Source organism: Asterias amurensis, chromosome 1, assembly GCF_032118995.1.
Source record: "Asterias amurensis chromosome 1, ASM3211899v1".
Lineage (NCBI taxonomy): Eukaryota > Metazoa > Echinodermata > Asteroidea > Forcipulatida > Asteriidae > Asterias > Asterias amurensis.
Window position 1 is genome coordinate 16533578 of NC_092648.1, and position 12718 is coordinate 16546295.

The following is a 12718-nucleotide window of genomic DNA, read 5'->3' on the forward strand; positions in this document are numbered from 1 at the left end:
ACAGATGTGTTCTGCCTTCTCCTCATAGATGGCAGATGCTTTCCCTCATGTTTTATATACAGTGGCACAACCTGAGAGGGGGGGCAGGGGAGCGATCCCCACCCTCGCTAAAAACACTTTCCCCTACCCAAATGAGATCACGAAAAATCCACATTGTGAAACACAAAAACCCTCCCAATGTCTTCCCCTCTGCTTGCCACCTCCACCCCAATGATGTCTGGTGCCAAGCAACATATACCTCAAAACCATACACTGTGCCACTTATCAGAAAACAGAGAAATATGACACTACAAAGAATTACATTTTGTTACTTGGTTCTTGTCATTTTTATTTATTCTGTGACTTTTTGCACAAAAATACTGGAGCTCACATACTACAACCATTAAAGCACAGGATATGAACATGCTTACATTTGATGGTTTCTTTTAACTGTAGGCCTATTTAGTTGCAATCAAAGAATGGTCAAAACTCATTCGACAAACAAAAATCAAAACCACAAAAGTAACAACACTGGATGTGTCAAAAAGTAGGACAGCTAGCATACATTAGTTTTAAAATGTAGCATGATAAACTAATTTATGATAGCTTCAATATGAATAAGAATGCTTTCAGTTATAATCGACCTTGTGCATTGATGTCATCCAGCCGTCATAAATTATTAGACAGAGGTAAACCGATTATGAAACAATGGAGACATACAAAAACATAGACGAGGGCGTAGAATGGACCAATCAGCAAACAAACGTCATTTGCATTAAGGTCTAACCTCAAAGTCATTCGTCCAACCAGCACTGTTAATACAACTTACTAGTGAATTTAATCAGGTTTTTATAACAGCAACTTACTTATCAAATATTTTGAAAACTAAACAACCGACTGTAATGTCAACATGTTTTTATATATTTTTTATTTTGAACTTTAAGAATTTTTGTTAATCTAAGGAGGTCTTTTGTGCAGAGAGCCTAAATAAATATCCACCAAGCAGAGTTTCAGAAACATTTATGTAAGTCAAGTCATCATAGGGCCCGGTTTAATGGCACTGCTTACCGCAGAATGCTGGACTTACGGGGCACTCCAATGTGCATGATTCAATCGCCCATAAGTATAGAAGTCTGCACCACAAAATTGGACCCAGATTTTTACATTTCCAAAAAAAGGCTTTGCAAAAAGTTAAACAACATTATGTAGGTATTCCTAGTCATTAAGTTACTTGGAAAGATTATAAACCTTCCTTTCTTATAGATATAACCCTTCTGGTGTTCCCTCATTCTTGCGATATAGGACATTTTCCTTTGATTTGCGGAAGTCTTCGTTGGTTACCTTCATACGTCTTTCTCTGAGGGCCATCAGGCCAGCTTCTGTACAAATAGCCTGTAGAAAAAGGGGAAAGAAAATTAAACTGAGCTGTAACATTCCACTCAAATCAAATGTCTAGTCATGACTTTGCTTTAAAGAAATATTTCCATCTGCAGAATATACCCTATTATAACACCCCTTACAAGTATTCTGCCTGCTCATTGGTTTAGAGCGCGTCACATGACATGTCTTAGTTTTGCCAGACGACGGCCGTGTGATAGAGTGTCGGTTTGCCATGCGCTAGTCCAACAGACTAGCACATGGCGTGCAATACCCAGACGTCCGTTGCGTGTACTGGGATGATAAATTAATAGTCTGTAACCACTTCGAATTGCACGACACTAAATGCAACACAGTAAGTAAAAGTATTTGCAATCTGTATTCGCGTCGTCCGTGGATTGTAGCACTCAGGTCTGTAACGTAATATGAACAGTACAGTCATTAGAAATGTTTGGGGTGTTATAAAACAAATATTGACTGCTTTTACTCGGGATGATAAATTAATAGTCTGTAACCACTTCGAATTGCACGACACTAAATGCAACACAGTAAGTAAAAGTATTTGCAATCTGTATTCGCGTCGTCCGTGGATTGTAGCACTCAGGTCTGTAACGTAATAAGAACAGTACAGTCATTAGAAATGTTTGGGGTGTTATAAAACAAATATTGACTGCTTTTACTCGTGCAATGGTTAAAAACTATGACTCCCTCGGTGATCCCCGTGGGAGTCATAGTTTTAACCATAGTACTCGAAGCAGTCAATATTTGTATATTTCACGGAGCTGCTTAAGCAGAAAATACCGCTTAAAGGCAGTGGACACTATTGATAATTGTAAAAGACTAGCCTTCACAATTGCTGTATCTCAACATATGCATAAAATGACAAACCTGTGAAAATTTGAGCACAATCGGTCATCAAAGTTGCGAGATAATAGAGAAAAAAGAAAACACGTTTGTCACACGAAGTTGTGTGCATTTAGATGGTTGATTTCGAGACGTCAAGTTCTAAACCTGAGGTCTCAAAAATCAAATTTGTGGAAAATTACTTCTTTCGCCAAAACTACATCACTTTAGAGGGAGCTGTTTCTCACAATGTTTTATACTACCAACCTCTCTCCATTACTTGTCACCGAGAAAGGTTTTATGCTAATAACTATTTTGAGTAATTACCAAAAGTGTCCACTGCCTTTAAGCAGTTCCTGCATAGCAAATTTAAGCACAATACCAGCCACAGATAGTAGATGTGAGATGGTATTTTGGCTGGTAACCTTAGTATGATAAGTATAACTTTGTTGTGCTTAGCTATCTTTTGACATCAGATAGCAACAAAAAAGGGAAAAGAAATCTACTTTTAAACGATCTCCAAAATTTTGTTCTTTGGTGGGTGGGTGTAGATCCAACAGTGAAGTTGGCAAGATTCTTTAGCCGACAGTTTCCACTTATTGATTTGACGACATACCTTAATATCAGCACCAGACAGATCATCCTTGGCCATAATGTACTCGTCTAAGTTCACATCTTCTGAGAGCGTCATACGACTTGTGTGGATGTTGAAAATACGGCGCTTGGTCTTCTCATCCGGCAAGGGGAACTCAATCTTACGATCAATACGTCCTAGAAAACAAAACCATCGGGATTAGCAAAAATCTAAATCGAAAAATATTACTTATTGATACATTTGGTACTAATTTAAAGCCATTGGACCCTTTCGGTTCAGAAAAAAAAAAAAAAATTCACAGATTTACAAATAACTTACAGGGTTTACAGAAGGCAATGGTGAAAGACTTCTCTTGAAATATTATTCCATGAAATGCTTTACTTTTTGAGAAAACAGCAAAACAATATAAATTCTCGTTAACGAGAATTACGGATTTATTTTAAACACACGTCATGACACGGCGAAACGCGCGGAAACAAGGGTGGGTTTTTCCGTTGTTTTCTGCCAACCCCGATGACTGATTGAGCCTAAATTTTCACAGGTTTGTTATTTGATATAGAAGTTGTGGTACACAAAGTGTGGGCCTTGGACAACACTCTTTACTGAAAGGGTCCAATGGCTTTAATACAAAAATGTCTACTTAAATGTCAATGCTGAGATATTTTGTTGTACTGTTTGTTTGCTTAATCCAGTAATAATAAATTTTTTTTCACTAAAACAAAGAACAAACAAACAACAACCACGACCCGATCCTAAATGCTAAAAACAATTTATAAACATCTTACATATATCAATAGATGATAAAGGTTGCATCACAGATAAAGTACCTAGTAAAGTACGGGCAACTACTGAGGATACACATTGGTGTCGAGTAAAACACAAACAAAACTTTCGGATATTTTAAATATCAGACAATAGTTTCATTTTTATATTATAATCAGACATTTTTCATAGGTCGCCATTGTCTTGTCACAGTCAAACAGTTTTGTTGAGTGTTGAAGAATTCATTCTAAACCATTATACAAATAAGCCTCATTACTCACTCCTCTCTGTTCAAATAGTTAATTCCTAGTTGTTTATTAACTATTTGCTTTAACATTATATTAATTTTGTACACTTAAATGCTCTTTTGATTTTGTTATCTTTCTATGTAATGATCAATTCTCATATTGTACTACTGTACTAAGAGTATGGAATAAACGTCTTATTGAATTGAATTGAATTGAGATCAATCTTCCGCTTGATTAAAGGCAGTGGACACTATTGGTAATTACTCAAAATAATTATTAGCATAAAACCTTTATTGGTAACGAGTAATGGGGAGAGGTTGATAATATGAAGCATTCCCTCTGAAGTAACGTAGTTTTCGAGCAAGAAGTAATTTTCCACGAATTTGAGACCTCAAGTTTAGAAATTGAGGTCTCGAAATCAAGCATCTGAAAGCACACAACTTCGTGTGACAAGGGTGTTTTTTTCTTTCATTAATATCTCGTAACTCCGACGACCAATCAAGCTCAAATTTTCACAGGTTTGTTATTTTATGCATATGTTGAGACACACCAAGTGGGAAGACTGGTCTTTGAAATTACCAATAGTGTCCATTATCTTTAAATAAAAACAGTTCAGATATTATTTTTTCTCATATCAATTCTGGTCTTGTAAAAAAACACTCCGGTCCAGTAAACATTTTGAGCTAAAACTCCTCAGGGTCCAATTTCAAAGAGCTGCTAGACGGACAAATTTGCTTAGCATGAAATTTCTTCTTTGATAAAAAAAAACAGGACTACCAACCGAATTTCCATTTGTTGCATACTGCTTGTTACTGGTATTCAGCTGTTGTTTGCTTATCCTGAAAATCACGTGAAAATTCGGTTGGTAATCCTGTTTTCATCAAGGAAGAAATTTTATGCTATGCAAATTTTTGTGCTTAGCAGCGCTATGAAATTTGGCCCTGTTCTTGTGGATATCGCCATCCCCTCCCACTCTCCTAAATTCAAGCAGTGTGCTGTCTGAGTAAACACAAACACCTTTTTTTGAAGAGGAATCTCACCTGGTCTAATGAGAGCAGGGTCAAGGGTCTCAATGCGGTTAGTTGCCATGATAACTTTGACGTCTCCTCTGGAATCAAAGCCATCCAGTTGATTCAGCAGCTCCAACATGGTACGCTGAATCTCACGCTCACCACCAGAGTTGGACTCGTACCTGTGGAATAAAAGAATAATAATAATACATTTGTAAAGCGGCTCATGCAAAAAGCCTCTAAGAATGCCTGATGAATGGTTTCTGATGACTAACTCTGCAGATTTTATTTGATCACTTTTTCCAAAACTCCCTCAGCTTTTCTGTCCAATTATCCTTCTCGGTTACACCAGGGGTTGACTTCACAAAGAGCTAAGATTGATATTAACTTCAAATCAACTGTAGTTACTACTAAGTAAAGTATGATGTCACAATACAAATCACTATGGTAATACTGACAATTTGTCTTGCGATGATTTTATTGCTTTGAGAAATCGGCTCTATCGAGCATTGCAGTTTTTTCAGTAACTGACCATGAATGGTGTGGCTTTTCTTATTTCATATGTGGATGGTTTGGCTTTGCAATATTGAATTAAAAACTACCCTGGTTTAGTTCCCCTCCATCATGCTACACCATTATCCCTCAATCCATTTCTCCACCTAGTTATCTTTCATTTTGTTTAAATCAGTTGTTTCCATTGTTTATTTTACTTTTACATTCTAGTATATGTATTTATTTATCTATTTACTTAATTGCTTACTTATTTTGTTGTACTTGTTTTATTGAAATATTTTTATGCTTTGACTTGGTTGAATAAATAATGTTGATAACAATAGGAGTACATGAGAGCGTCACAAATACCTCTTTGTTCCTATGGCGTCAATCTCATCAATGAAGACGATTGATGGTGCATGCTCCTCAGCAACCCTGAATAACTCTCTCACCAACTTGGGACCATCACCCTGAAAATATACAAGCAAGACTTATAATAACCTTCAATTCTTAAACAGTGCTTTATCTTCAGGGATCTCAAAGCGCCTAGTATGTTTTGAAAAGTATTCTAAGTTTTTGAATTATGAAATATGAAGATAGCACTAAATAAAGGGTTTACAAGGTGATCCAGCACAATCTGCTGGTAACCGATTCGGAAACACTGGGGCAAACCTCTTCCCTTAGTAATAAGTGTCATGAGTTGTTTTTACATGGATTCCACAGAGCCCAATTCATCTGTTGTCATCATCACAATAATCTTAGTTGCGCCATTTTGGGAGTCAATTTTCCTGTGAGTAAGTCTTGTAGTGGAGAACTCATTTTAGGCAACGCAAAAAACTTCCAGTAATTTTAACACGCAATTTGACTCCCAAAATAGCGAGTGCGGCAGACAGTAGCAGCGTGTGATGTTGGTGCAAGGGGGTCAGTACAGGAATTTAAGAATGGCCAAAGGGGTCTTCAAGTAAAGGTCTAAGCGAATACAACAGTCAGATCGAGTACTCACCAGGTACTTCTGAATCAGCTCTGAGCCTACCACTCGCAGGAAGGTAGCCGAGGTCTGATTAGCGACAGCCTTAGCAAGCAGTGTCTTGCCTGAAAGATAACATAAAAACAAATCTGTAAATGAAGGTCCAACTTTACATACGCGGAACATAAGGTTTAAGTTGGGATTAGACAGTATGGCCACCTTGAATTACTATCATAAAGTAGAACTGACCAAAATATTTTGGAGTGAATTTTGTTTTCCACTTGGTTAAAGCCAACTTTATTTGGAGGTAAATCACACGTTGAGTAAATAATTCCATATAAAGCCACAGACCCTGCTATGATTATGAAGCAAACTTAAGAGCTTGTTATACAAAAGGGACTCGTCAAATACATATTCTATGAAAATTATTTTCTTTATTGCAAAAATGTAACATGCTGTACATCACACAAGCTGTACATCACAGAAACTTCCTGCAAAAACATCCCATCTCGATCCTCACAATCCTCAGAGCAGCACTGAAAAAGGTTTTAAGTCTGGTCATCTTCTTGCAAATGCAAATGCAATGCAAATTTTGATGTCAAGCTCTGTTTCCACTCAAATATTTTGCAGGAGTTAGGAGTTGAGCACCGATCAACTTTTCTGAAATGTTCAGTGCGAATTTGTGATGTCAAAATTTGCATCGTGTTTGCATTCGTAGGAAGTACATGCCAGGCTTCTTGTTTCTGGTTCCAGCCAAATAAGAATATGGGTATTCTTACCTGTACCAGGTGCACCATAGAGGATGACTCCCTTGGGTGGTTTGATTCCCATCTCTTCATAGTATTCAGGATGGGTTAGGGGTAACTCAACAGACTCCTGCATTGAAAAAAAATTTCATTAGCCATTTCCAATTTCTCATCACACTTTACAAAACTCTGCTACAAATGTCACATTTGCAGGAAGTATGAATCGGGCTTAGTAAAGAAGATGAAGAATTGCCCGTTTTGTTTTGATGAGGGAGAAAAACAGCAGGAGGGGACAAACATTGCAATCAGTAGGAACATAGAACCCAATCCACATAAAAGGCTCCATCCTGTCTGAACCGGGTCACTTAGGGAGAACACCACTAAGCTAATCTAACCTAAATGCCAACACAGTTTAGCTGTCAATGATTTCACAACCATATTTAGTAGCCAGGGCCCAATTTCATAAAGCTTGAAAGCAACAAAAATGGCTAAGCACAGAAAAGGATTACTAATAACTGAAACAGGTTACCAATCAAAATTACATCAAGTATACATAGTTATGCTAGATAAAAAAAACCAAAGGGTTGCAGTAAATATAAATTATTGTACCTTGATTTCCTGAATTTGCTGATCTAGACCTCCAACATCAGCGTAGGATTCCTGAGGAGCTTTCTCAAGTTTCATGACAGACACCATCGGATCAGTGTCATCGCCGAGTACACCAACAATGGCTAGCACCTAAGCAACAAAAAGACAAGCAGAACAACATTTGATGAGCATAAAATGCATGTACTCAATACTGAAGGCCATTTTTATATTCTTTGGACAGACAAGTTAACTCATGAAAGTTTCAGATTAATCATTTTTATATTCTTTGGACAGACAAGTTAACTCATGAAAGTTTCAGACTAATTGGAGCTTGCATACCCTTGTGATAGTGCTTGTGTTATGCCCAAGTTTGAAATTGTCAAAACATCGAATCTCGCCTTAAATAACACTGATGTATACATGAATCAAGTACATATTGATATACAACGTTTTTTTCACAGAAAATTTTTATGAGAGATATAATGTTTTTGCCAAATGTGATGATATCTCAGTATTTGGTGATTACACTCAGTTTGTTCTAGATCAGAGCACTTCTAATATAGACCCCTTGCAGTGATAACACATGCAGCTTCTTTCTGCCCATGGTCCGTCTCCATATACGCCTCTCTTAAAGACCTGCTTGAACAAAAATGTCAAGTCGTGAACTTTGCTGAATTCCACTTAAAATGTTTTCGATGAATAAGGAAATCGAGTCATATGATTATAAATAGGTTTCAATTGTGTAAAAAAACAATCATTTTGTATGCCCTTGTCCAGAGCTTTTCTGCGAGATTTGCGAAAAGCCCTGTTACGTAATCACTCTCAAAACGTCATAAGTAGATAAAGCCGCTTTGTTGCAGCGTGGATGTATAACAAAGCAAACTCCCACAAATGACGTCAGCGGCATTGTCCTTTGACGCCCGCTCTCAACGGCAGAAGTGTTTTTAGTTTTTCAAAAAACCTTTAGGTAGGGGCCTGATTTTTTAATCGATAATTACGAAAAGTTCAGAAGTGTACACATATCAAAATTACATTAAAATGGTGAACAAGTGCATTAAAAACAAGTAAAAATACAATTTCTGTTGAAAACATTCCGCTCAGGTAGCTGTTTAATACTTATGCATGACGTCATAATTCTTACCCAAAATGAGGCTATGGGCGCACGTTCCCCATCACTTGCAATGGCTGCGCCCATCGCCTCGTTTTGAGTTAGCATTGTGACGTACCTCATGCATAAATATTAAGAAAGGCGTATAGCTCAACGACTTTCCTGTTGAGTTGAATACAATGTTGAAGGATTCTGAACACAGGAGTGCCCTTTGCACATTGCCTATGGGATAGAGGTTTAAAATTTGAACACACCTTGTGATTAAGCAGAACTGTGCAGCCTGGCTCCAGCTGGTCCTTATCCACAAATGACAGGATACTGACGTAGTATTCTGAGCCCACAGAGGCAGAGACGATGGCGTGATTGTCATCAATAATCTCCTCTAGGTTACCTACTGACATAGGAGTCCCTCTCAGATCGTCTACCTTAGAACGTTCCTCCTGGAAGATACAAGAAAATGAAAGAAAAGTATGAAGTCAAGATGCAAGTTAGGGATGGGCGTGCTAGATTTCACATAGCACTAAGATTCATCCCAAGACGAGTTGTCATTTCTCGAACCCTACAGCACCTCAGCGAGTAATATTTTAAGGGAAGCTTTCTACTATGATTATCCCTATAAACGGTGTAAGTTTAATGTAAATCTGTGGACGTTTGTGTTTTTATCCAAACAAAAAGAACCCAAACCCTTCAAGCAAAATGAAATTATGCAAATCGGAATAAGGTTACCAGCCAAAATACCATGCCACATGTACGATCTGAGGCTGGCATCCTGCTTTGCTTAGCTTCCTGCTTAAGTAGCTCTATCAAATTGGACCCAGATGTGCACTTTGTCATGTTTTATCCATGCTGGTGTGATGTACTTATTACAAAATCCTTTAGATGGGGATGCAGGCCTGTATGCACCAAGGCATTTTCTCCTCAGTAAAGGGCACCGTATGAGGAAATTGAAAATGTTTACTGGAGCATTTCAAGGGCTACAAGGCACTGAGACAATTGCCTTCATTGCCTCCGTAAAGTATCAGGCCTGGGGTTTGGGGAGACGAGTGCAAAATAATAAACCAGGTTCAGTTACATACCTCGTCTTTCTCTTCCTGTGGCTTAAGTCTCTCCTGGTTGCGAATAAACTCTTCTTCCATCAGGAGGTAATCTTTGATACGCTCCAGTTTCAAGAGTCTCAGTCGACAGCGAGTGTGTGGGGTCACTGGTACAATAAATGAAACACACATCCACTTGACAAAACTCACAAATTCAAAACACAAACTTTCAAAAAATTTTCAGAGCACAGCACCGAGGCGTTTGATCTCCCTACCTGAAACTGTGAAACTTTCAAACTCACTTGGCTTAATCGAGAACAGTTTAAAATCGAATCTACATGAAGAAACATTTTGTTAAAAGTTTCCATTATTATTACTACAAAATTCACAATGGACCGATCCGGCCTGTCAATCAAACTGTGCGCGTTCACCCATTTGACCAATCACAGCAATGATTGTGGTCGGACAAACTCGGTCATGTGTGCGCGTATATTTGGCACGCGCGGCAGAATCGTGCAGAATGTCATTGGGAGTGCTTGTACACGTGTCTTGATCACGTGCGCGGTGGGCGGAGCTTAGTGGAAGGCCGGAACGGTCCATTGATAATAATGTAATATGCAAGAGTCAAATGCTTCTCTTGAGGCCTGTCCAGAATGTAAGACACCAATAAGCTAAACACATCGTCAAGCTTAGCTTCTGATTTCTACGAGTAAGGCTACGTCGAGAATGACGACTTTAGAAGCGGCTATGTCCTGGGCCCAATTTCATAGAGCTACTTAAGACCAAAAAGTGCTTACTAGAATAAGGCTACCAGCCAAACTACCATGTCAAATTGACAAGTTGTGACTGGTATCCTGCTCATTGCTGCTAAGCAGAAAATTGTCAAGCAATATTCTTTGCTTAAGCAACTCTATGAAATTGGGCCCTGTTCCCTGAAAAAAAAACCTCCTTTAAGGTTTTTCTTGCAGCCACCAACAATAGCTGTAGCCAAATCAATTTAGTTCTGATGTGGCCTTAGATTATTCAAAGACTGGCACATTCTGTCTATAAAAAATAAAATATTCAAATTTAGGGTTTGTCATCAGAAGAGGTTGTCTACCTTTGGGCAGTTTGTTTGCAGTGTCTGGTCCCTTTGTCTTTCTCCTCCTCTTGCCGACCCGTGTAGGCACTGGAGGCTCATACTTCTTCTTCTTATCCTGAAATCAAAGAGAAAAATGCTAGATTATGATTGTCTTTTTTTTTAAGTTTTGTTTATTGAAACATGGATGAGTTTGACAAATGTGAGGATTTGGAAAAATAGTTTGCAGGCCCTCTTTATTCAAATAAAGATGTTTTATACTCGGTGCAACTACAAAACTACAGGTTTGTACACAATGTGGACGACTTCTTTCTCCCACTGGTGACTGCTTTTTTATACTTCTTTCAAGAAAATCTGAAGGCTCCAGGAGATTTGGTGCCGTACCCAATTGTAAATTTGTTTTAAAATTTACAAACCTTGTCGTCCTTCTTGTCACCATGGCCTCCACCTGGTCCACCTGACTGGTTCTGACCCTGAAAAAAAATAGAAGTTAATTGAAAAATACTTATGAATATCTTGAAGTTTTATTGAAAAATACTGATGAATATCTTGAATTGTCTGCTTTAAAATTCATTTGTTAATCTGGAGTTAAATTAATTTCTTTTTTATGGCACCTTCAAATATATTTTGAACCTCATACGCTAAAATATAACGAACCAAACCTTATGGGTCTTAATTTCAAGTGGAAAGATTTTAACAATAACATCTACATGTAATGTTTTTTTGTCCACTTAGTTTTTAAACTTCTACACAATACAAGCTACAACAAAAATCTTTAAAAAAACAACGAGTGAGTTGAGAACTACAAAAAAATAGTAGTGACTTACAACAACAGTCCATGATGATTGATAATTACAGTTTGTAAAATTTGTTGATTTTTTTCCAAAACATTTCAATGTTTGTGCCCGAACAAAAACGTTGAAAAAGGCTTCCAATTCAGGCCAATTTTAACCGATGAAGGTTGGTCATAACTCTATGATGTTCTACCATGGAGGAAGGAATTACATGAGGCACGAGCATGCCCTTGCCGGTAATCAATGCATGATCACAACAAACAATAAAAAGGGGTGCAATTAAGTAACGAGTTCAGTATGCGGGATGCCTGTCCCAATTTACTTTATTTTTTAGCCTAATCTTAACCAAATGTCAGCTCAACTGCATTAAAACAATAATTTCATTGCTCAATGCGATAATGATATCGCCCAGATTATTACTTACCATGTTTCAATTACACCGAGAAAGGCGAACAACAGTAACCGAAGTTTGGAGTTAATATTGTTGCCAGCAAATGTTTTCTTGTTCTCTTGCAGTTTCACCGTGTCTACTACGTACTATTTCTCATAGACTGCAATGATATTTTGTGCCGTTTCATAGTCAATCTCACAAGTTATATTGCACACATCAATAACAAATCAATGAATAAAATATTCCTTTGAAATATACCCAAATTGTTGTATTTGACATGAAAAGACATTTTAATTTATCTTTATTTTAATTCAAATATTATATTTATACTTTCTGGCATTGTTTTATAAAGAGTAGTCAACAATCTGTAAATTACAGTATTTTTGTATAAGGCAATATACTTTGTAGCGTTCACCTTGTAAGATTGGACAGCAGAGGGCGCGCTTCAATTTAAAAACTAAACTACATACACTAAATTGTTCACGAGGGCCGCGAAAGTAAAAAATGTGCAGGGAGACTTCAGGCTGATAAAAACAGTGCAAAGATTGGAAACTCAGCGATTCAAAGGTACCACGTAATATTATATTGATTGTTAACTTTGATTGAATGAAAGGACCCTACTCTAGTCCTGTTTTTTTTTCGTTAATTCTGTTTTTAATTGGAAAATATCAAAACGGCAAAAACAACGAGCCCAGTGCAATCTGGT

The 12718-nt window shown here is 37.5% G+C and overlaps 2 protein-coding genes across 2 annotated transcripts in view; one reads left to right on the forward strand and one right to left on the reverse strand.

Annotated features, from left to right (window-relative positions):
- Window positions 1–297: 297 nt before the first annotated feature.
- On the reverse strand, window positions 298–12182 carry LOC139947848 (26S proteasome regulatory subunit 4). The gene is made up of 12 exons (XM_071945661.1): window positions 12046–12182; window positions 11244–11300; window positions 10849–10945; window positions 9792–9916; window positions 8970–9155; window positions 7629–7757; window positions 7053–7149; window positions 6310–6398; window positions 5676–5776; window positions 4845–4996; window positions 2816–2970; window positions 298–1371 (listed from the first exon to the last, which is right to left on the reverse strand). The coding sequence occupies exons 1-12, from the start codon at window positions 12046–12048 to the stop codon at window positions 1237–1239; spliced, it is 1326 nt and encodes a 441-aa protein (XP_071801762.1). The 5' UTR covers window positions 12049–12182; the 3' UTR covers window positions 298–1236.
- Window positions 12183–12489: 307 nt separating this feature from the next.
- The window catches only part of LOC139947872 (arginine-hydroxylase NDUFAF5, mitochondrial-like), a 113247-nt gene continuing 113018 nt past the window's right edge, over window positions 12490–12718 (forward strand). Inside the window, exon 1 of the mRNA XM_071945703.1 lies at window positions 12490–12579. The gene's annotated coding sequence lies outside the window, so the exon portion shown is untranslated. The remainder of the gene's footprint in view (window positions 12580–12718) is intronic.